A 21426-nucleotide genomic window follows, 5' to 3' on the forward strand; every position below is an offset into this window, starting at 1 on the left:
GAGAATGATCTGATTTTGCAGCAGTGGCCACCAAGAATTAAAGCTTTACTATGTCCACATACTGAATTAGCTTCCCCCTTTGCTTTCAGTTTGGTTGTGAAACTATCTTTGGCCAGTTTGACAATAGATGGTCCATACCTAACTAAACTAGTCCAAACCAAAACAATTGCCAGCCAACCCAAAAAAGTGTGAGAAACAATGGTGTTTAAAGTCACTAAATTTTACCAATAACTTGTTGTGAAGCAAAGTTCAATAAATACAGTCAGTCTCTGAAAACACCCTAAGGTGTTCTGAAGTTCATAAACCCTCAGAAATGCAATCTTCTAACATCTTCAAGAAAACATCAAATCCTTTTTTACATATAGATACATAAATAGCATGGGCATCTTGAGCTTCCACTTTCCAACTGCTTTCCTTATAGATGATGCTTACCTGTTTGATGTGGGTATTTTGGGATGAATTCATTTACTTTTCTGGCTTACCCATTCCCTGCAGAATCCAGGTATGTCATCCACCCTTGTCAGTAACCATTCACTCCAACTCTGTTCCTTTTAAAGTAGACAAAATAAGGAAGAGCCAAAGGTTTTGAAATTTAGTCTCTTAAATGTCTCTTAAATCCACTCCACATGTGACTACAGGTCAAAGAGTCTCCCATGCCTTTGGTCATACCTCCACAAATTCACCTTCCATATTTATATCAGTGTTCTAAAATGTCTAACTATGTTAGGCAAACGTATACCTAACATTTACTAAGTGATTAGGAGGTACTATGCCTGAATCTGGCATATTAAGTTGAATCAGCAAATCCCTGCCCAGAAGTTAGCCATTCTAATGAGGGAGACTGACAGGTAAATACTCTCGATGTAATGTTAAAACGTAAAATGGAGGGAAGCACAAAGGGACAGAATTTGTCAAAAGTTTAGGATGTCAGAAGCACTTCCTAGAGATGACCACATTTGAGCTGTCTTAAGACAGCCTTTAAAGGCTGGCTGAAATTAGTTAAAAGATGAAGTGTAAAGGGTAGAGGAGAAAGCATAACAAAAGACACAGTCATGCATCAGTAGGCTGCAAAAAGAGAATGATCCACAAATAGTACTGCATCATTTGAGGATCGGTTTTCAGGAAAGGGTAATTAAGACTGCTGCTGATGGTGGCTCATGCCTATAATCCTAGATACTCAGGAGGCAGAGATTAGGAGGATCACTTTAGAAGCCAGCCCAGGCAAACAGTTCATGAAACCTTATTTCAAAAATACCTAACACAAAAAGGGCTGGTGGAGTGGCTCAAGGTGTAGGCCCTGAGTTCAAGTCTCAGTACTGAAAAAAAAAAAGATTGCTGATGAAATTAGGATTGCTAACCAGGTGACCTTAAAATAAATAAATTATCCTGGATGATCCTGGATTAACTGGATAGGCTGAATGTAATCACAAGATTTGTTAATTGTAGAAAAGGGAGGCAAAGGTCTGACTCAGAGATTAAAGATGCTGTACTGCTGGTTTGAAGTGAGAAGAAAGGGCGACTTCTACAACCTAGAAAGAGCAAGAAAGATTTTGCCCTATAGTCTATAGTCTGCAGAAAAAAACACAGTCTTTCCAACACCTTGGTTTCAGCCTGGCAAGATTCATTTTTGACTATTGACTTCCATCACTATAAAACATTGTGCTCTTTTAAATCTAACTGATTTGTTAGACCAGTAATAAGAAATTAAAAAGGAGGTTAAGTAACAGAGCTTGTCTTTCTGAGGGGATCTGGAGTTTTAGTTCAAGGTAATGATCAGTTTGCCATCAAAGATCAAAGTGGCAAATGATGGATCATTGAGTAAATGATGGCAGGGCAGGAGATGCTACATAGGTTGTGACAATGGCTCAAATAGCAACAACAAAAAGATAAGTACTGGGGTAGTAGAAGTGATAGATAAGGGAACCAATTAAATTAAATAGTAAGATGATCAGGATTTAGGGATCAATTAAATGTGGGGCATGAAGAGAAAGAAAAATACCCAGAAGTATCACTCAATTTCTGCCATGGGTAAATGCTGGTATCACCACTGCAACTGGATATGCAAGAAGAATCAACTCTGTTTTGGTCAAGTGAGTGGATGAGTGTGTGTGTGTGTGTGTGTGTGTTTGTGTATGTATGTGTTGAAATTCCAGGATACTGAATTTGAGATGATTGTGAGAAACCCATGGGGAGAGCTGGCAATACAGTATATCTTAAACCTGGATTTCAAATTAATAGTCCTAAACACATGAGTGGAATAAAAACAGAGCAAATGTAACTGTGGAGTGCAGTGATTAAGAAAACAGCCTCTGGGGCAACAGTTTAATAGTGATTATAATTCCTCCTTAATATTCAAAAAAAAATAACTATTGACAAGGTTGTTGTAAGGATTAAATATTTAAAAGGATGTTTGGCACAGAAGCTGGAATTAGTGTGCTCTCAATAAATGGCAGGTAATATTTTGGAGTGGAACAGAAGTAACAGAGAACATCTGTGAGACAGACAACCCATGAAGCTAAATCCTAACCTCTGACAAATCCAGATACAGTCTCTGTTCTCAAAGTAATCCAGCCTAGTTAAGTTTCTAAAAGTCAGGGCATATTTTACTTTTTTACTGTGTTTCAGTGTTCACTCAATAACCGGCCCAAAGGAGTTGGAACTTTTCAGATATTGGCTATATGATTGGGAAGGGGAAAGCAAAAAATGGGATAGAGGAGAGAGAAGAGGGAAGAGAGAGGAGAGAAGAGATGAAGACAGTTGAAAAGACGATCATATGATGAAGGAGACAGAGGAAGCCATTGCTTACTATATGGGACCTGGTATGGAAAGAAGTTGCGGAAACTTAGGTATGGGGAGGTCTCAATGTCTATAAGGAGGAAGGTGCAGAAAGTTGGGCCTCTGGCCCTAGAATGGACAATGCAACCACGCCTGCATTTTTACTAAAGATAACCATAGCTCCTTGGAGCTCAGGAGATCTTAGCCAGCTACCCACCCTCAAAACTTTTGGGCTGTGGTTGGATTGTCTAAGGTGTGACAGTTTCAGAGAGAAATAAAGTTTTGACCTTCGTCCTCTTAGACCAGGCCTCTAGGACAGATTTTTCTAATTTAACAACAGCTCAAGAAGCCCTAGGGGCCACCGGTAGGTTGGGAGGACGCGACCCCTCAGGGCTTCCGATGTTCTAGTTCGGAACACGGGGCGGGGCCTCGGGACGCCGGGCACTGGTCAGTATCCGTCGGGTGGCACAGAGGGACAACGACAGGGAAGGGGAGCCAGGGAAGGCGTGAGGGGAGGGTGGCGGCTGGGCTCCCGGCTCAGCAATGGAGCTGTACCTCAGCGCCTGCTCCAAGGCTGCCAATGTCGCCGCCACCAAAACAGCCACCAGCAGCCTGGCCACCGACAGTCAGCAGTGCGGAGATGTGAGTGGCCTGAGCCGGGCGTCGTTGTCCTTGGCTGGGCCTGGGAGGGGACGGCCACACGCGGGTCGCGTGGGTCCTAACCGTTGGTCTGTGAGGGTGTCCCGCAAGGCGGCCTTCATAACTCTGCATTATTCTTGGGGTCTTTGGTTGAGCGGGAGGAGATGGGTCTGAGCTAAATGCGTATTACCTAAAAGATAAACTTCTCCAATTGGACCCGACAGGGAGCGCACAAAACCCACTTTTCAGGGGTGGGAGCCGCTCAGCTACTGGATCTGCCTCTTGGGGTCAAATTGCCTATGATCCCTGGAAGTCATACTGTATACTTTACTACGAATATAAGTGAAAAGGTACAGTGTTTTTGAAATGTTTAACACTAATTTTCTTTACCCTTTCTTTCCCACCTGCTGTTAAGGTTACAGTATACAAAGCATTTTAAGGGAATTTGCACTAACAGTCACAGGGACAAAAAGAAAAACAACCAAACCCATGTTTTAGGGAAGGTATTGTTTAGAGTGCATGTAAAGCAAATTCATTTAATATGGCCTGGACAGAATCATGAGCTAGAAGGTTCAGAAGATTCTCAGTCCTATCTTAACTTACATTTACAGAAACATTAGCTTTTTAAATAATAAGACTATTTGTATGACTTTTTTTTTTTTTTTGGCGTTCCTGGGACTTGAATTCAGGGCCTCACCCTTGCTAGGCAGGGGCTCTATCACTTGAGCCACTCCACCAGCCCTTAAAGGAACATATCTTTGGGGTTTTTTTGTTTTTGTTCTTTTGCTTTTTTTTTTTTTTTTTTTTTTTTGGTGGCAATGGAGTTTCAACTCAGGGCTTCCCGCTTGCAAAGCAGGCACTCTATCACTTGAGCCACTCTACCAGCAACTCTTCATGAATAAAATAGTTTTGAGAGGAGGTGAATTCATGTATGACATATTTGATACAAGAGCCTGTGTAAATGCCCCACTGTGACCCCCCATAACAAAAATAAAGGAAAAAAAAGCACTACCAAAAAAAAAAAGAGTGCAAGACTATCATTGATGATTAGCATTTAATTGTATGTTAAAGTGTTAACCAAAACTTTATAAAACACTTTCCTATGATCTTTGTTTTGAGCTGAATGCTATTTCACACACACATAAAGTGATTTGCAATGATAAATTAGGTTTGGTACTGTATCTCACTTTGATAAAAGAAGACTGCCTGTATGAGGAGACCCCATGATTTGCCCCAGCCTCTTCCCTGAACAAAGCCTCAGCTTCTTCAAGCTGGTGCCTTTTATATCCATTTATCCATACCTTGCAGGTTACCTCTGTGCTTTTGCTTACCTTGTCCCCAAACCAGGAGTACCCTTTCCGTCCTCCTTCTCCCCAGTGTGTGAATCTGAGTCATTCTCCCAATATCTTTATAAACTGTCAAAGATCCAGATGGAGCTTTGCTTAGAATTCACATGTCCTTAGTTTGAATGATCTCGGTAAACCCTTGTACTGGATTCTAATGTTTATACCCCTTAAATTTTCATTTATTTATTTTTTCTTTCCGGGTACTGGGATTTCAACTCAGGGCCTTCACCTTGAGCCACTCCACCAGTGAACTATTAGTCAGGGCTGGCTTTGAACCATGATCCTCCTAATCTCTGCCTCCTAAGTAGCTAGGATTATAGGCATGAGCCACCAGTGCCCAGCTGATTTTTTGTTTCTGGTCTTGAACTCTGCCTGTATGCCCTAACTCTACCCTTCCACTGCCTATGATATTATTGGAAATAAGTAGGGCTTCTTGATAAGTTTCACTTGCCTAATTGGGCCCCTATAGCAAAGTACCACAGACTGACTCTCTTAAAAAACAGCAGAAATTTATTTATCACAGTTTTGGAGGCTGGAAGTCTGAGATCAGGGTACCAGCATGCTTAAGACCCTCTACTATTTACTCATTCTATCCTCTCATGGCAAAAAGAGAACCAGAGAGCTCTTTTTGTCTCTTTTATAAGGTCATTAGTCCCATACATGAAGGCTCCACCTTCATGACTTAATTACTTCCAAAGCCCCCACTTTCTAATGTCTTTGGAGGTTAACTTTGCAATATATAAATTTGAGGGAACATTCAATCTATAACACTTAATAAACATGATTTCTTAAGTAAGTTTTGTTTCCAGAAAGATATAATTTACCATTGTGAAAGCCAATGTGTTCTACTTGAATAGAACAAGCTAATTAAAAAATATGCTATCTTCATTCTTTTGTTAATCTTTTCCCATACCTCCCACCCATTAATTATCCCTAGCCACTGAGTATTGAGTTAGAGTTAAGATATGGGAAAGAAGTTCTCTTGTTCTATTGCACAGAAGAATGATTATAAATAATGGCAATATACTGTATATTTTCCTTAAAATAGGCAAAAGAGGATTTTGAATGCTTTTACCAAAAAGAAAAGATACCTATTGAGAAGAGGGATATGTTTACCCTAATTTGAACATTGCATAATTTATATACATTTCATAGCCTCACATGGCACTTCATAAACAGATACAGACAATTGATCTGAGGCAATTTTAGTCATAGTGAAGGATTTTCTGTTATTTTTCTTTACCTTGGCTAAATCTTAACATTGACTTTATTTTTAAAATTTCATTTTCTTCTTTTCCAGTTAAAAACAGGAAAAAAAAACTGCACAAAACTTGATTCACAGGTAGCTCTGCTAAAATGTGCTTGAAACTTAGTCCATTACTACTGACACAATGGTATAATTTCTCTTCAGTGTAAAAATTTAGCTTTTTTTTTTTCCACAGTGGCATAAGTTCAAATCCTAAATGAAATTGGGACATGGCTCAAGTAAAGTTCAATCGATAGCATTGCCAGAAAGGCTCTGCACATGATGTCATGTCGGCCTCAAAATCTAGTTTTCTTTATCTTTTGATTATTGGCCTTGATTTGGGAGAGGGAGGGGAAAGAGAGAGAATCCCTGTTCCCCTCAAAACTCAAAGGGAGCATTGACTTTAAACAATTATATTCCTTAAAACAAATTATATACTACTCCTTTTCTTTTCCTCGTTTCCTGTCTTCTTTGGCTCAGGACCAGAGGCTGACGTAGATAAGAATAGGAACTAATTCAGTGAAGCTGTCTTTAGAGTAGTTCAGGCAAGTGAGAGAAAGAAGGGAAGGGCAGTTAAGCTTGTCCAAAGTAAATCTTTTTGCTGGTTTTTCCCCAGTTAAGGTACTTCTTGCATGTTTTATTTTCTAGTCATTTCAATAAGTTATTTAAAAGTGAAAATCCATTAACTTTACATTATTAATATTTTTAAATCTATATTTGCAGCTTTTTCGACCTTCTTATGATTTTAACCTGACTGATCCTTATTGCCGACTTCTGGGAAACCAGTATAAAAGTCTTCATGATCCACACTTAAGATCATACTATAAGCGCAAAGATATCTTGAGGAGACTAAAGAAAGGTGGCTATGTCACCAGCAATAACAAAGTGAGTTGAAGATTACTTTTATTTTAATCAATGAGAATCTTTACATTTTTATGTTTGCCTCTATACCTTGCTGTAGGGGCCAGTATCAACTTTAATTTGGTCATGAGAAAATACTGAATGGTCAATTCTATAAAATATTCAGGAATCAGACAATGGGTATATCTAAATGAAAGTACTTCTTCCTTCACCTTTTTTCTTTGTAATATGAAAAGATTATTGACAGGTAGTTTGAGGAGGTAAAGATATAATTATCTTCTGAGCTGAATTATAGTCCTCTATGATGGCATTATACACTTGTCAAAGATTATGTCTCACATATGTTTTTAAAAACTTGAGATCAACTAGAAATGTAGAAAATTCAGTTTGCTATAAGCCTAACAGAATATTCCTATTGTACTGGAACATTATTATATTTATAATTATAATTCATTTATAATTAATTGAAATTATTATTTTAATAACTGAATTGTAATTGCTAAATTTGTTATAGTATAGGTTATAATAATGAAGTCATATGTTTGAGTAGTAATTTCTTGTTGATTAACAAATGTAGAAAGATACTGCCTATGAAATTGTTAGCAATTTATTACTCTTGGTATTAAATACCATAAATTGTATATAATTACTATTTTTCCTATGGAAAGTGCTGACTTTTCAATATTTACATATTTACAGTATTTAACCCTTTTTATTCTTGTTTTTAGATTGTGTGTACCTTGAGAGAATTGAATAAGTACAGGCAATATCTTACCAGCCTAAAATTAGACTTTGAAAGAAACTATTTAAGAGAACAAGTAAGTTAAATACTTAAATTCTATTTCATTAAGTAGGGGGTCAAAAGATTTATTTGTATGTGAAATATTTTCCTATAATATTTTGACTTTTTATTATTAACAATATAATTAAATAATTTTCTAAATGAAAATTTAGAGCAGGAATATACACTAGTTGGAGGTTGCTATAGGGGAAAAGGACTTGGCTATGTGTAAATTCACCAGTGTTAGTTGTTAATTCAGTAGTTAATTTAGTAATCAAACTGGTACTAAAATGTGTTCTACCTGAGCTTCAATCAATAAGAACTGTCTATTGTAACAGCAGTATTCTGAAACTGAAACCCAAAAGCAGAATAGCAATAAGAGATCAATTCCATAATGACTATAATGTCCTATGGGGGACTTAAAGATCTGGTTCACTGATTGGGTGTATGTGCTTATACTCACATAAACCTATATACATCCAGTAAAAAGCGTTGCTCCTAAAAATGAACTAGAATGATTAGGCATATATTGAATGGTTAAAGACAGTGAGTTCCTTTTGAGTTTGACTCAAAAGCTGTGTATGGTGTGAGAGAGAGGAAGAGAGAGTTGAATTCAGTTTAATAAGAAAGGAAGTTTGGTCAATATGAGGGAAATGTTTTCATGGTTTTATGTTCTAAGGCTAGAAGAACTGGGTAAAAATAAGAATGATTTTTCTGTATGCTGAAGTATTTTATATTTTCCCTATTTCCTGTCTCTGCACTCAGTTTTTCCTCTACTTTTTTAATGTTTTTACTTAATTTCTTTTGCATAAGTAGACAAATGAAATGTTTGTCTTATATTTTCAGAGAGATAAATCTTTATTTTGGTTCAGTTTTCCATGTTTCTAATGGTTTCAAAATAGACGTGCAGTTAAATGATTAAAAAATGTAGGAATTTCAATGGCATTGGTTCTAGGAAATGAAAAACTGTGTATTTATGACATACATCTTTTTAAAACAGGAAATGATTGCAAGACAACTACATAAGCTGCAAGAAAACAGAAAAATGGATGTTACTCAGTTCCAGAATTGGTTGTTAAAGGAGGGCGCTCAATCTATTAAGGACCAGGAGCAATTAATAAGGCACAGGTAAAGTTGAAATTGATACATATTTTACATGTACACTGTAGATTTGAGTAAATTGGAGAAAGCATTGAAGGCAGTTTTTTTTACTTTTAAAGTAGTGGACATTATTTAATTACTGTATGTGGAGAAAAGGAGAGGGAAAACAAAATGTACAGGATTTGAAAAAATTGGTGCCAAGGCTGTGAAGGGAAATTTCTTCCAGAAAAGCTGAGCTTTCTGGAAACTAAAGATGTTCATTCCTTAGGAAGTGAAGGGATGTTGTGTTCTTTACCCATCACGAAGGTGAGAAATTGGGTTGCATTACCTAACTTTTGTATTCCACAGTTTCATTTCATAGTACTGCTCTAAGACAAATTGATGTGCCGGGAGACCCAGGCTACAGACAGAAGATTTATACAAAGACTTGTAAATTACCAGTAAGCTAGTATACATTTTGTCCTTAGGAAATTCAAATCTGCTGTTCTTTTATTTCTGCATTTGAAGTTGTGCTTTAGTTATCTCAAACTTCTTTACAAATTCAAGTTCCTAAATCCACTATGTTAATGAATGCCTACTGTGCAAAACATTTTTAATTACTTTGTTCAACATTTGGCCATAGTAACAGATAAGGTACATAGGAAGAAGACTTTAAAAATTAGCAAAACATTATGAGTCAGTTCTGCTTTAGAAGGTCCATAAATAGGAATGGAAGAAAAAAATGTAAAATTCCTATAGTTCAAAAAAATGAAAAGTAAGCAATGACATGGTTTGTAGTATCAAAACCAATGATGCCACAGTAAAGGAAACATGCAATTCACCCTCAGTAATATTTTCACCCTTATTCAGATATTTAGATATGATAAGTAAGGAATTAGAGCAACTTGAGCGCACAGCAGAAGAGCAACATCTACTCCGAATGGATAGAGAAGAGAGACGACAACGGGAATACACAAGAAAAAAACTTAATCTTCGTAGAAAAATTGAAGAGGTGAGAGATAACATTTAAAATATTGGGAGAAAAATTGTGTACAGCTTTTCCACTTGTAAATAATTTTAACTGTATGCTGTACTGCTTGAAGTCATTTCCGTTCTAAATAAATTTAAACCCATTAAACATTCTTCATAGCTATAATGTACAACCTATTTACAAAATAATACCAAAACTACACACATACACACACACATCTATTTGTCAACTTCTGTTCTTAAAAATCACTTTTCTAAGTTTCTTGGTATTGGGACAAAACACAAGCTATTATTGGGAAGGGAACACATCCAAATATGGCAACATTGTGCTCTCTAGGAATGGAAGACAAAAGAGATGTTACTTCTGACAAGGATTGGGGAAGATGTTAAAAGAGAACAGAGGATAGAAGAACAAAGGCGTAAAAGCAGAGAAGAGAGTGACAGAAAGGTAGGGTGAGCTAAACTCCATCTTAACCTGTTTAAAGAGAAGCTTTTGTTAGGTAAAAAACACTTTATGGGGTGACTATGGACCAAATGATATGCATTACATAAAAGTGAAAGCTGTGAATTTTTGTTTCTTGACTGGGTTTTGCTATGTTTTTCAGACTGTCCTTGAACTCTTGGGCTCAAGTGACTTACTCCCCTTGGCCTACTGAGTAGTCCACAGGACAGATCCTGTAGCCACTATCAGCACAGCTGGCTGTGAACATTTTTGCTATGTTTTGACTACTACTACTTTTTGTAATACAAAAAGTACAACACAATTATTTGGTGAAACTATGTTTGACTTAAATCTTTGCACTATAAACTATATAATTCCCATAAAAATTAAATAAACAATTAAAGTTTTGGAGAATAAGAAATTCGTGGAAAGAGTTCTTAGTTTTTTCACAGCAAATAATTAAGTTTAATTATTTTAAGTTTAATAATACAAAGTATTTTGTGATTTAGAATATAAATCAAGATAAGAAAAAAGAGAAGACTTCTGCAATAACACCATAATCTTATTAGTTTTGGTATATCTACAAACATATATATCCATGCATAATGGTCCTATGAATATTTATCTCAACAAGTAAATACTTTGTAGATTGCTTTGTAAACTAAATCTTTATTTAATAAAATACAATTAACAACCTCACATGTCAGTAAATTTGGATCTAAAATTCTAAGTAACAAATTGAGGTTGTTTGCTCTTGACAAACCTAGGGATATGTGTAAGATTTATGTGGTTTAATTTGAATGCAGTATGTCATTAGATAGCAACTTTATAAAATGTTGGAAATTGAAGTATGTATACTTATCTTTCATTATATTTGTACATGTGCCTTTTAGTATTGTCTGAACACACTGCTCATGTGGCAGGCTCAATTTATTCCAATTTAGTATAATTTGTACTTTCTAATGTTCAATTTTCCAACACTTTTTTAAAAAATGGGCAATCTCACAAAGTTGGCCTCTTCCAGAAATCTCTGAAAATATCCTTGTTTTATGAGAGAAATAAAATGCCGTAGATTTATCTTTACTTTTCACCTAATGTCAATTACTCTTCAAGGAGTCCTAGTCACTTTTAGTGAGGACTACCACAAATGGATTAAACCATGACCAGGGAACAGTGCTCAATATGAGACATGACCACTGACTGTAGATGCCAAGATAGCTTAGACCGTCTGAGTCATACTGAAGACAGCCTTTTAAAGCATAACAAATACCTAGTGAAAATCTATGTACATAAAGATATTTAAGAAGTACTAAAACACTAAAAACTACATTGACACAAGAAATTAAAGAGATCTAAATAAATGGAGAGACATATCTGGTTCACGAGTCAGAAAACTCACTATTGTTAAAAGGTCAGGTGTACCCAAACTAGCTTAGAGTTAACACAAGTCCAGTGAAAATGTCAGTGAAACTTTTTTGGTAGAAATTGAGAAACTGATTCTAAAATTTGTATGTAAATGGAAAGGGCTTAGTTTAGCAAAATCACTAAATAGAAGACCAAACTTATAAAACTAGTAGGAAAGATTTATCAAACTTTATGGTGTAATGATCAAAACAGTATAATAGGTAATAGGTCAAGTAAAAGAAAATAGCCCCAAAATAGACCCATACAAATTATATTCATTAAGGGCAAAAATGTAAAGATTTTGATAACTGCAAAATAAGCACAAAATTTGAAGTGAAATATATATATCAAATAATAAGTCAGAAATATTGAGAAATACACAAATGAGTTGAAAAGCTCTTATATTGAAAGTAAATTCAAAACAGATGATTTTAGAATAATGACATTTGAAAAATTAATACTACAAATTGCTGTGCGATTAGCATGGTTCAGATACCATATGCTGTCACAACACCTACAGTCAGTGGCCATGTCTGACTGGACATTGTTCCCTGGCCACACTCTAATCCATTTGTAGTAGTCCTCACTAAAATAACAGAAACTGACATCAGGTGAACAGTTAAGAGAAATTCTATTGCTTTTAGAAAACAAAAATATTTTCACCATTTCTGGAGCAAGAAAAGAAGCCAATTTTGTGAGATCTTCCATTTAAAAAAAAGTATTGAAAAATTGAATATTAGAAAATACTAATTTTACTAAGTGGGAATAAACTGAGCCTGCCACATGAACAATGAATTCAGACAATATTAAAAGGCATGCATACCAAACAAAATGAAAGATAAGTATACATACTTCAACTTCCAAGATTTCTACAAAATTGCTATACAATGGTATATTGCAATATAAACCAAATTACATAAGTCTTACTTGTACCCTTATGTTTGTCAAAAGCAAATTTAACCTAAAATTGTTATTTACTTTTAGATCCACATTTATCAACATGATAGTTTCTTAATTTCATTTTATTAAATGAAGTGGCAGTCTACAAAACAATCTGAAGTCATTGATTCTCTAGATTATCATGTTTTATATAATATAAATGTGTTTTATTCATTTTCCTTTTCAATTGTAGAATTTCCAGTATAATGTTGAATAGAAGCAGTGACATAGCCATCTTGGCCATGTTACTGATCTTGGAGAAAAGCATTATGTCAATAAATATCAATTAAAAAGCTGGCTGTGAGTTTTCTTCAGTGGTTTTATTGAATTGGCAAGTGTGTTTTCTGTTATGGTTTGTCAAATCACAGTGAATAATGTAAATTGATTTTTGAATGATAAATCAATCTGGAATGCATGGCTATTAAATTAATCTACTTGGTCAGATTTTACTATCATTTTTACATGTAACTGAATTCAATTTGTGGATTTCTTGTTTAGAATTGCGCAAGAGAGATATGAGTATGTAATTTTCTTCTCTTGTAAAATCTTTGTCTAATTTTAGTATCATGTTAAGGTTGTTGCCATGCAAGTTGGTATGTATTCCTTCCTCAGATGTCTCAGAAGAGTTTATGTAGCGTCAGTACCTTTTACTTCTTAAACCTTTTATTGGATTTATCAGTGAAGTAATTTGGGCTTTATACTGGTAATTCAATTTTCTTAACTTAAGTCTGTTCAGAATATTTTTGAAAACGGTTTGATAGTTTGTATGTTTTACAGAATTTTCCCATTTAATTTAAATTATGTAATTTTTGCAAAAAGTTGCACATGATGTTACTTTTTATGGTTTAAGTATAGGTAGAGTCAAATGATATCACCTTCTCTTTTAACGACTGGTAATTTATGCTAAAATCAATATTGGCTAGAAATGTTTACTTCCTTTTTTAATTTCCTTTAATACTCATTTTATTAAATTGCCAATTTTTAATTTTAATAATTTCTTTTTTTTCCATTTCATTGATTTCTGTTCTGATTTTTAAATATAGTTTTCTGTTTAATAAGCTTTTTATCTTTAAGAGGAAGTCATTAATTTGAAATGTTTCCTCTTTTCTAATGCAGAAATTTATTGCTATATATTTCTAACTACTGTTATATAAGAGACCGTAGTTTTTTTCATTATTATTCATTTATATTCACATGTGGATACACTGTTTGGGTCATTTCTCCCCCCATCCCCTTCCCCCACCCTCTCCTTACCTGCTTCCCTCACTTCCAGGCAGAACCTGTTCTGCCCTTATATCTAAATTTGTTGAAGAAAAGACATAAGCATAATAAGGAAGATGAAGTGTTTTTGCTAGTTAAGGATAGCTATACAGAAATATTCTTAGCATTGCTTTCATGTACACATGTGTTACAACCCATGTTGATTCATCTCAAACTGATCTTTGCACTGGTTCCTGATCCCCTTCTCATGTTAACCTCTGTCGCTTTAAAGTTTCTGTATTAGTTCCTCTGGAGTGGGGACATCACATGCTTTCATGTTCTGGTTTTTCTACCTACCTATTCCTATATCTCCTGAATGTGCTCTCCCTTGTCACGTGATCCAAGTCCAACCACATTGCTGTATTTGCCCTAGATCTAAAGTCCACATATGAGGGAGAACATGAGAATTTTGGTCTTCTGAGCCTGGCTAACCTCGCTCAGAATGATGTTCTCCAGTTCCATCCATTTAGTTACAAATAAGATTTCATTCTTCTTCATGGCTGAGTAGAATTCCATTGGGTATAAATACCACATTTTCTTGATCCATTCATCAGTAGTGGGGCATCTTGGTTGTTTCCATAACTTAGCTATTGTGAATAGCACAGCAATAAACATGGGTGTGCAGGTGCCTCTGTAGTAATCTGTGTTGCATTCCTTTGGGTATATCCCCAGGAGTGGGATTACTGGATATATGGTAGGTCTATGCTTAGATTTTTAAGAAGCCTCTAAATTTTTTTCCAAAAAAATTTATGCACCAGTTTGCATTCCCACCAGCAGTGTAAGAGGGTTCCATTTTCCCCAGATCCTCGCCAACACATGTTGTTGGTGGTGTGTTTGATGATGGCTATTCTAATGGGTGAGGTGGAATTTTAGTGTGGTTTTGATTTGCATTTCCTTTATGGCTAGAGATGGTGAGCATTTTTTCATGTGTTTTTTGGCCATTTGAATTTCTTCTTTTGAGAAAGTTCTGCTTAGTTCAGTTGCCCATTTCTTTATTGGTTCATTGCTTTTGGCAGAGTTCAGTTTTTAAGTTACCTGTGTATGCTGGTTATCAGTCCTTTGTCTGATGTATAGCTGGCAAATATTTTCTCCCACTGAGTGGGTGGTCCCTTCAGTTTAAAGACCATTTCTTTTTTTTTTTTTCCATTTTTCTTTTATTATTCATATGTGCATACAAGGCTTGGTTCATTTCTCCCCCCTGCCCCCACCCCCTCCCTTACCACCCACTCTGCCCCCTCCCTCTCCCCCCGCAATACCCAGCAGAAACTATTTTGCCCTTATTTCTAATTTTGTTGTAGAGAGGGTATAAGCAATAATAGGAAGGAACAAGGGTTTTTGCTGGTTGAGATAAGGATAGCTATACAGGGCATTGACTCACATTGATTTCCTGTGCATGGGTGTTACCTTCTAGGTTAATTCTTTTTGATCTAACCTTTTCTCTAGTACCTGTTCCCCTTTTCCTATTGGCCTCAGTTGCTTTAAGGTATCTGCTTTAGTTTCTCTGCGTTAAGGGCAACAAATGCTAGCTAGTTTTTTAGGTGTCTTACCTATCCTCACCCCTTCCTTGTGTGCTCTCGCTTTTATCATGTGCTCATAGTCCAATCCCCTTGTTGTGTTTGCCCTTGATCTAATGTCCACATATGAGGGAGAACATACGATTTTTGGTCTTTTGGGCCAGGCTAACCTCACTCAGAATGATGTTCTCCAATTCCATCCATTTACCAGCGAATGATAACATTTCGTTCTTCTTCATGGCTGCATAAAATTCCATTGTGTATAGATACCACATTTTCTTAATCCATTCGTCAGTGGTGGGGCATCTTGGCTGTTTCCATAACTTGGCTATTGTGAATAGTGCCGCAATAAACATGGATGTGCAGGTGCCTCTGGAGTAACAGTCTTTTGGGTATATCCCCAAGAGTGGTATTGCTGGATCAAATGGTAGATCGATGTCCAGCTTTTTAAGTAGTGTCCAAATTTTTTTCCAGAGTGGTTGTACTAGTCTACATTCCCACCAACAGTGTAAGAGGGTTCCTTTTTCCCCGCATCCTCGCCAACACCTGTTGTTGGTGGTGTTGCTGATGATGGCTATTCTAACAGGGGTGAGGTAGAATTTTAGTGTGGTTTTAATTTGCATTTCCTTTATTGCTAGAGATGGTGAGCATTTTTTCATGTGTTTTCTGGCCATTTGAATTTCTTCTTTGGAGAAAGTTCTGTTTAGTTCACTTGCCCATTTCTTTATTGGTTCATTAGTTTTGGGAGAATTTAGTTTTTTAAGTTCCCTGTATATTCTGGTTATTAGTCCTTTGTCTGATGTATAGTTGGCAAATATTTTCTCCCATTCAGTGGGTGTTCTTTTCAGTGTAGAGACCATTTCTTTTGATGAACAGAAGCTTTTTAGCTTTATGAGGTCCCATTTATCTATGCTATCTCTTAGTTGCTGTGCTGCTGGGGTTTCATTGAGAAAATTCTTACCTATACCTACTAACTCCAGAGTATTTCCTACTCTTTCTTGTATCAACTTAAGAGTTTGGGTTAAAGACCATTTCTTTTGTTGTGCAGAAGCTTTTTAATTTTATGAAGTCCCATTTGTCCATCCTTTCTGTTAGTTGCTGGGCTGCAGGAGTTCTATTGAGGAAGTCTTTGCCTATACCTATTAGTTCCAGAGTGTTTCCTGCTCCTTCCTGTACTAACTTCAGGGTTTCAGGACGAGACCATAGATTTTTATATACTATGTTTTTATGTTTATTCAATTCAAAATTGTTTTCTTTTGATTTCTTCTTTGACACATTATTTAGAAGTGTGTTGTTTAGTTCCTCAATGTTTGGAGCTTTTCTGTAATCTTTTTGTTATTGATTGCAAATTTAGTTTGGTCATGGTCATGCCATCCTTTGTATTCCTTAAATCCTTTTAAATGTATTAAGATGCTTTTGTTATCACAAAATATGATCATTCTTCGTAGATTGCAGTGTTCACTTGAAAAAAACTTGCATTCTGCTCTTGTTGGGTATTTTGTAACTGTTCTTCAGATATTAGTCAAATTCATTGATTAATTCATTCTAAATCTTAACTCAACTTCTATATGCTTCTCTCAACTATTGAGAGAGAGCTATTAAAATATCTGACTATATTTTTGGATTTGTCTATTTTTCTTTGTAGTTCTCTCAGTTTCCTTTATTTCTTTGGAACTTAGTTGTTAGGTGCACAAATGTTGGTTCTATCTGTGGGTTGTTTCTTCTTGTTCTTTTCTTTTCTTTTTTTACCATTATGAAAATACTTTTCTTTGCTCTAATATTACTTTTTGCAAAATCAATATTGCCATTCTAACTTTCTTTTGATAAGTGCTGTAATGGCATACTATTTTTTTCTGTCCTACTTTAAAAACTCTATTGGATCATTATTTTCAGTTTCATTTTTGCAGTTATTTCTCATAAGAAGGATTTTGCTTGCTTATTGAATTTGACTGAAGTGTTTAGAGCATTTATATTTCATGTGATTATTAATATGTTTAGTTTTAAATCTGACATCACAGAATTTGTTTTTTGTTTCTCTCAACTTGTTTTGCTCTTCCCAATTTTCTGCTTTTTTAGGAGACTTTTTAAAATGGTTCATTTTTACTTATCTGGATGAACAATTAAGTTTACCTCTTTGTTTTGTTTTAAAAAATAAGTCATATATTTGGTCTTGTTCTTACATTTTTGATGATATTCATTCCTTTTTGTATGTCCATATTTCCATCAGGTACCACTGATTTTTTCTTTCTGAGAGCTTTCTTTAACAGTTTTCTTGTGAAGTTAGTTTTTATACATCTGAAAATGTTCTTATTTCACATTTATGTTTGAAAGATTGTTTGTAGGTATATATTGTTTTAGTATCATCTGGGTATACAATTCTTCATTGACCCTTTCTCTTGTATAACTTCAAATGTACTGTTCTGTTATGTTCTCTACATTGTTTTCAATAAAAAATCTGTTGTTCTTAACTATGCTTTTCTCTAAACATAAAATCCCCATTCACTACTATAGAATTTTGCTCTTTGTCACTGGTTTTGAAAAATTTTGTTAATATATGCCTTGCTGACTTTTCTCTTGCTTTCTGTGTATTATTTTTTGGTGTGGCTTCCTAAGCCTGTGAGTCTATGATTTTCATCAATTTGGAAAATTTTCGGTCATTATTACCAAATATTCCTTTTATGTCCTCTTGTCCTCTTTGCAAGATTAGGCTGCCTGAATCTTTTATAATATTTACTTTGACATTAATGCATCCCATTACTCTTCTCACATATTTAAAAAAAATTGGGATGTCCTTTTTATACCTACATATCTTTATTTTACTTTGTAAGTATTCAAATTATTGCCTATATTGATATTCTTATCTTTAATTTCAACAGTTTTATCTTTTTTGGAATGACTGTAACTGATTGATTAACTCCTACTTATGAGTCACATGACCCTACTTCTTTACATGCCTGCTCTTCTTTGATTGGACACCAGATAATTTTTGGTGGACACTGGATTTTTTTATATTCTTCTGTTCTTTAGCTCTTTTCTCATATGTCCATAATTTATTTATAAAGAGTTTGATTATTGAAGTCTTTCTTTTTAAGACTTGCTAGATAGAACCTGAGCCACATTTGATCTAAGACAAGTTATTCCTTATTACTGAAGCAAGACTCATCTTAACACTCTGCCCGGTGTGACTCAAGAAGTTTTTCTGATGTGGCTGGTGAAAGCAAAGATGATTTCCATCTTCAGATAAATGCCAAGCACTCCTCTCTAATCTTTTAGTGATGGTTCTTTCTGTAGTCTTCAGAGGTTTCCTTGTATACATGTGCATATCTATTTTCTCACCAAATGCTCCAAAGGGCCCTCCAAGAATCTCAAGGGTTCTTTCTCTGTGCAGTTATCTTCTTTTTGCTATACCCTTCATCAATAGTAGCACAGAGATTAACAAATAGAAGCCAACTTTCATGTATTGTGTTATGTTTACCCATGGTAGACTTAATTACTTTTAGTGAAGTCTTCATGAATCTTCCAATTGAAGATGTTTGAGAAATTACTTAAACTCACCAGCACTGCTATGTATAAGAGACTGTATTTGATCAGAAACTATACTAGTTTCACAAAGATGTATAGTAAGGTAAATTTCCCATAAGTGTTTCAAGTGTGTTCTTTTTTGTGTTGCCCCCAAAATGGAAATTCAACACTTACTCTCCCATTTTCATACTCAATATAAACAGCATAAACATCATAACGCAGGAATGAATGTTAATTTCTAATATGTAATCCATTTCAAATATTTGTTTTAAATTTATAAAGTGGTAAGTTGATATTAACCAACATATTTTCTTTAATATTTTAGAAACAAGCCTTGTTGGAGAAAAAAATGGCTTATCATTTACAAAAAATGCAAGATACGGGCTTTAAAGAAGATGTGGGAAAAAATACTTTTGAAAGCAGAGGACAAGATGGAACACTTTGTGAATGTAAGAACATTAAAAAGCTAAGCATAAAATGCTTATCTATGTAAAAATTCTTTTATAACAGTCTATTTACTTAGATTTCTGCTTACTTAGTGCCATGCCCTAATGGAAGTGACCTAATCATTTCCATATTACTTACTGTTCAAGTTGAAAAGTACACATAGATGTAAAAATTAGGATAACCTAAAATATTTTGTCAAGTGACTCAAGAGATAAGTTTATCTATTACTGTAGTTTTTGCTAACTTTCCTTTCCATAAGATTATGTATTTTCTACTGTTGAACACATGAAAACTTGGCTTATAAAGTGGTTGCTATTATATATCAACATGGTGTTCTGTTATGCTGCCAACCATTAAGAATAAAAAGAAGGGGAAAAGGAAGAAAGGATTTACAGAAGGGAAAGAAAGAAGAGAAAAAGTGTAAAAGTAAGCAAAGTTTAAAGGGAGGAACAGGGTGTCATAACTTTGCTGTACTTAATCCATACAAGCTTCATTTTATTTGTAGCAATATAAAATTATACACTGAGTCTCTCCTACCTCAATATTGGCTAATATTTGATGGTCAGAATTTAAAAGGGTACATTGGTTTTAACTCTCTGTGAGAAAGGGAATAGCAGAAGAATCTGTTCCAGTGATCAGAAAATTAGGAAACAGGTCACTCTCACATTTACCATCTCTAATGAAAACCCTATTGAGCATATTGCTACTTAGTAGTTATAAAAAGAAGTCACAATTTCCTATCACAAAGGAGTGATTTTTATATATGTTATCTCTCTAGAATATCTTGCATTGTGTTATATTTGCTTATGCCAGACTTTAAGGTAAATCCAATAAATGCAATAGTTACTATGTCTGGTGGACCATCAGCCCTGTCATTATGCTGATATGCATTCCCAGAGAGGAAATTTCAAATGGTTCAATTTTTCCTTTCTGCCAAAAGATAATTCTGTTCCCCTAAGTATATCTTCTAACTTGAAGGCATAATATTTTGAGGAATAATTCTTTCCCTCATTTCACTTCTCTCCATCTTCTCCTTCTTTACTCCCAATCTCACATGTAGATTAACAAGTGGCTTACTGAGCATGAGAGAGTAATCTATCTTTGGTAATTCTCCACCTCCATTATTAAAAACAAATGTGTTTTTTTTATATTTCTTTAAGCTTCTCCACAGAAGAAGAAGAAATCTTTGGATGACATAAAAGTAGTTTATGCTAATGGTGAACAGACAGGATCTAAAGAAGCACATGGTAATTATTTTCATAAGAAATGCTAAGCATAATAACTTGGGGAAAGACTGAGTTTGGTGAGCCCTCCTTAGCTACAGATAAGTCCTCTGTTCTCCTTGAGAAATGGCTGATTTAGAATGGTGTTACCAACAACTGTGCAGCCTCTATTGGTTTCAGAAATTAAACACTAGATAACACTAGATTTAGTCTTCTCAACTTGCCATTATATTATCATTTTAGAAAAATTAAGTGAAGCATTATTACTGTTAAATATATACTACATAATATCTAACTACATGTAAAATACCTTTTAATGCTCAAAATGATTATAGAAAACTCTGAAATGGTTTAGCTATTAAATGTCTTAACTCCAAAGCCACTGTGAACCTTATTGAAATGTCACTTTTTGTATTTCTTGTCTAATGCTATGTCATTTTCTGGTGTCCACTTAAGCTCAGTAGATTATACCATGAACCCAAATAACAAGAAAAACTCCTAATAATGCACTATAGAAATGTAAGACTATTAATAATTGAACAATATGACCCTCCCCTTCCACTATTAAATTTCAAATTAATTTATAAACATTAAATAACTGGATCTTATTATTTAAAATCTAAAGAAAATGAAGTCCAAATTCTTTCTTCCCTAAGTATGCTATTTGTGGAGTTTCCTCAAGATGTAGAAACCTGGGAAGAAACAGGAAAATTTTAACTCAAACTGTCTCCTAGCCTTAGGATTACTGATAGTGAGTTAATTCAACTCGAAAGACTCATGGGTCCCCTTTTTAAAGTCTAAATAATTTTTAAACACAGACCAAAGAATTATAACAACACACACAATTATGACAATAGCCTTATATCTAATAAATGTAGATAATAAAAGGAAATTATTGGTTTTTAAAGCAATTATCTCAAGCAAAGCCATTCTCTAAAAATGTAGTGTTTGATGTAA

At 34.8% G+C, this 21426-nt stretch overlaps 1 protein-coding gene across 1 annotated transcript in view; it reads left to right on the forward strand.

Annotated features, from left to right (window-relative positions):
• The first annotated feature begins 3318 nt into the window (after nucleotides 1-3318).
• Fsip2 (fibrous sheath interacting protein 2) overlaps nucleotides 3319-21426 on the forward strand; it is an 87480-nt gene continuing 69372 nt past the window's right edge. The window contains exons 1-9 of the mRNA XM_074072305.1: nucleotides 3319-3417; nucleotides 3639-3764; nucleotides 6730-6891; nucleotides 7596-7685; nucleotides 8649-8776; nucleotides 9599-9740; nucleotides 10056-10166; nucleotides 19125-19242; nucleotides 20407-20493. Coding sequence (XP_073928406.1) covers nucleotides 3319-3417; nucleotides 3639-3764; nucleotides 6730-6891; nucleotides 7596-7685; nucleotides 8649-8776; nucleotides 9599-9740; nucleotides 10056-10166; nucleotides 19125-19242; nucleotides 20407-20493 — 1063 coding nt within the window. The remainder of the gene's footprint in view (nucleotides 3418-3638; nucleotides 3765-6729; nucleotides 6892-7595; nucleotides 7686-8648; nucleotides 8777-9598; nucleotides 9741-10055; nucleotides 10167-19124; nucleotides 19243-20406; nucleotides 20494-21426) is intronic.

This window comes from Castor canadensis, chromosome 4 (genome assembly GCF_047511655.1).
Source record: "Castor canadensis chromosome 4, mCasCan1.hap1v2, whole genome shotgun sequence".
NCBI classification, from domain to species: Eukaryota; Metazoa; Chordata; class Mammalia; order Rodentia; family Castoridae; genus Castor; species Castor canadensis.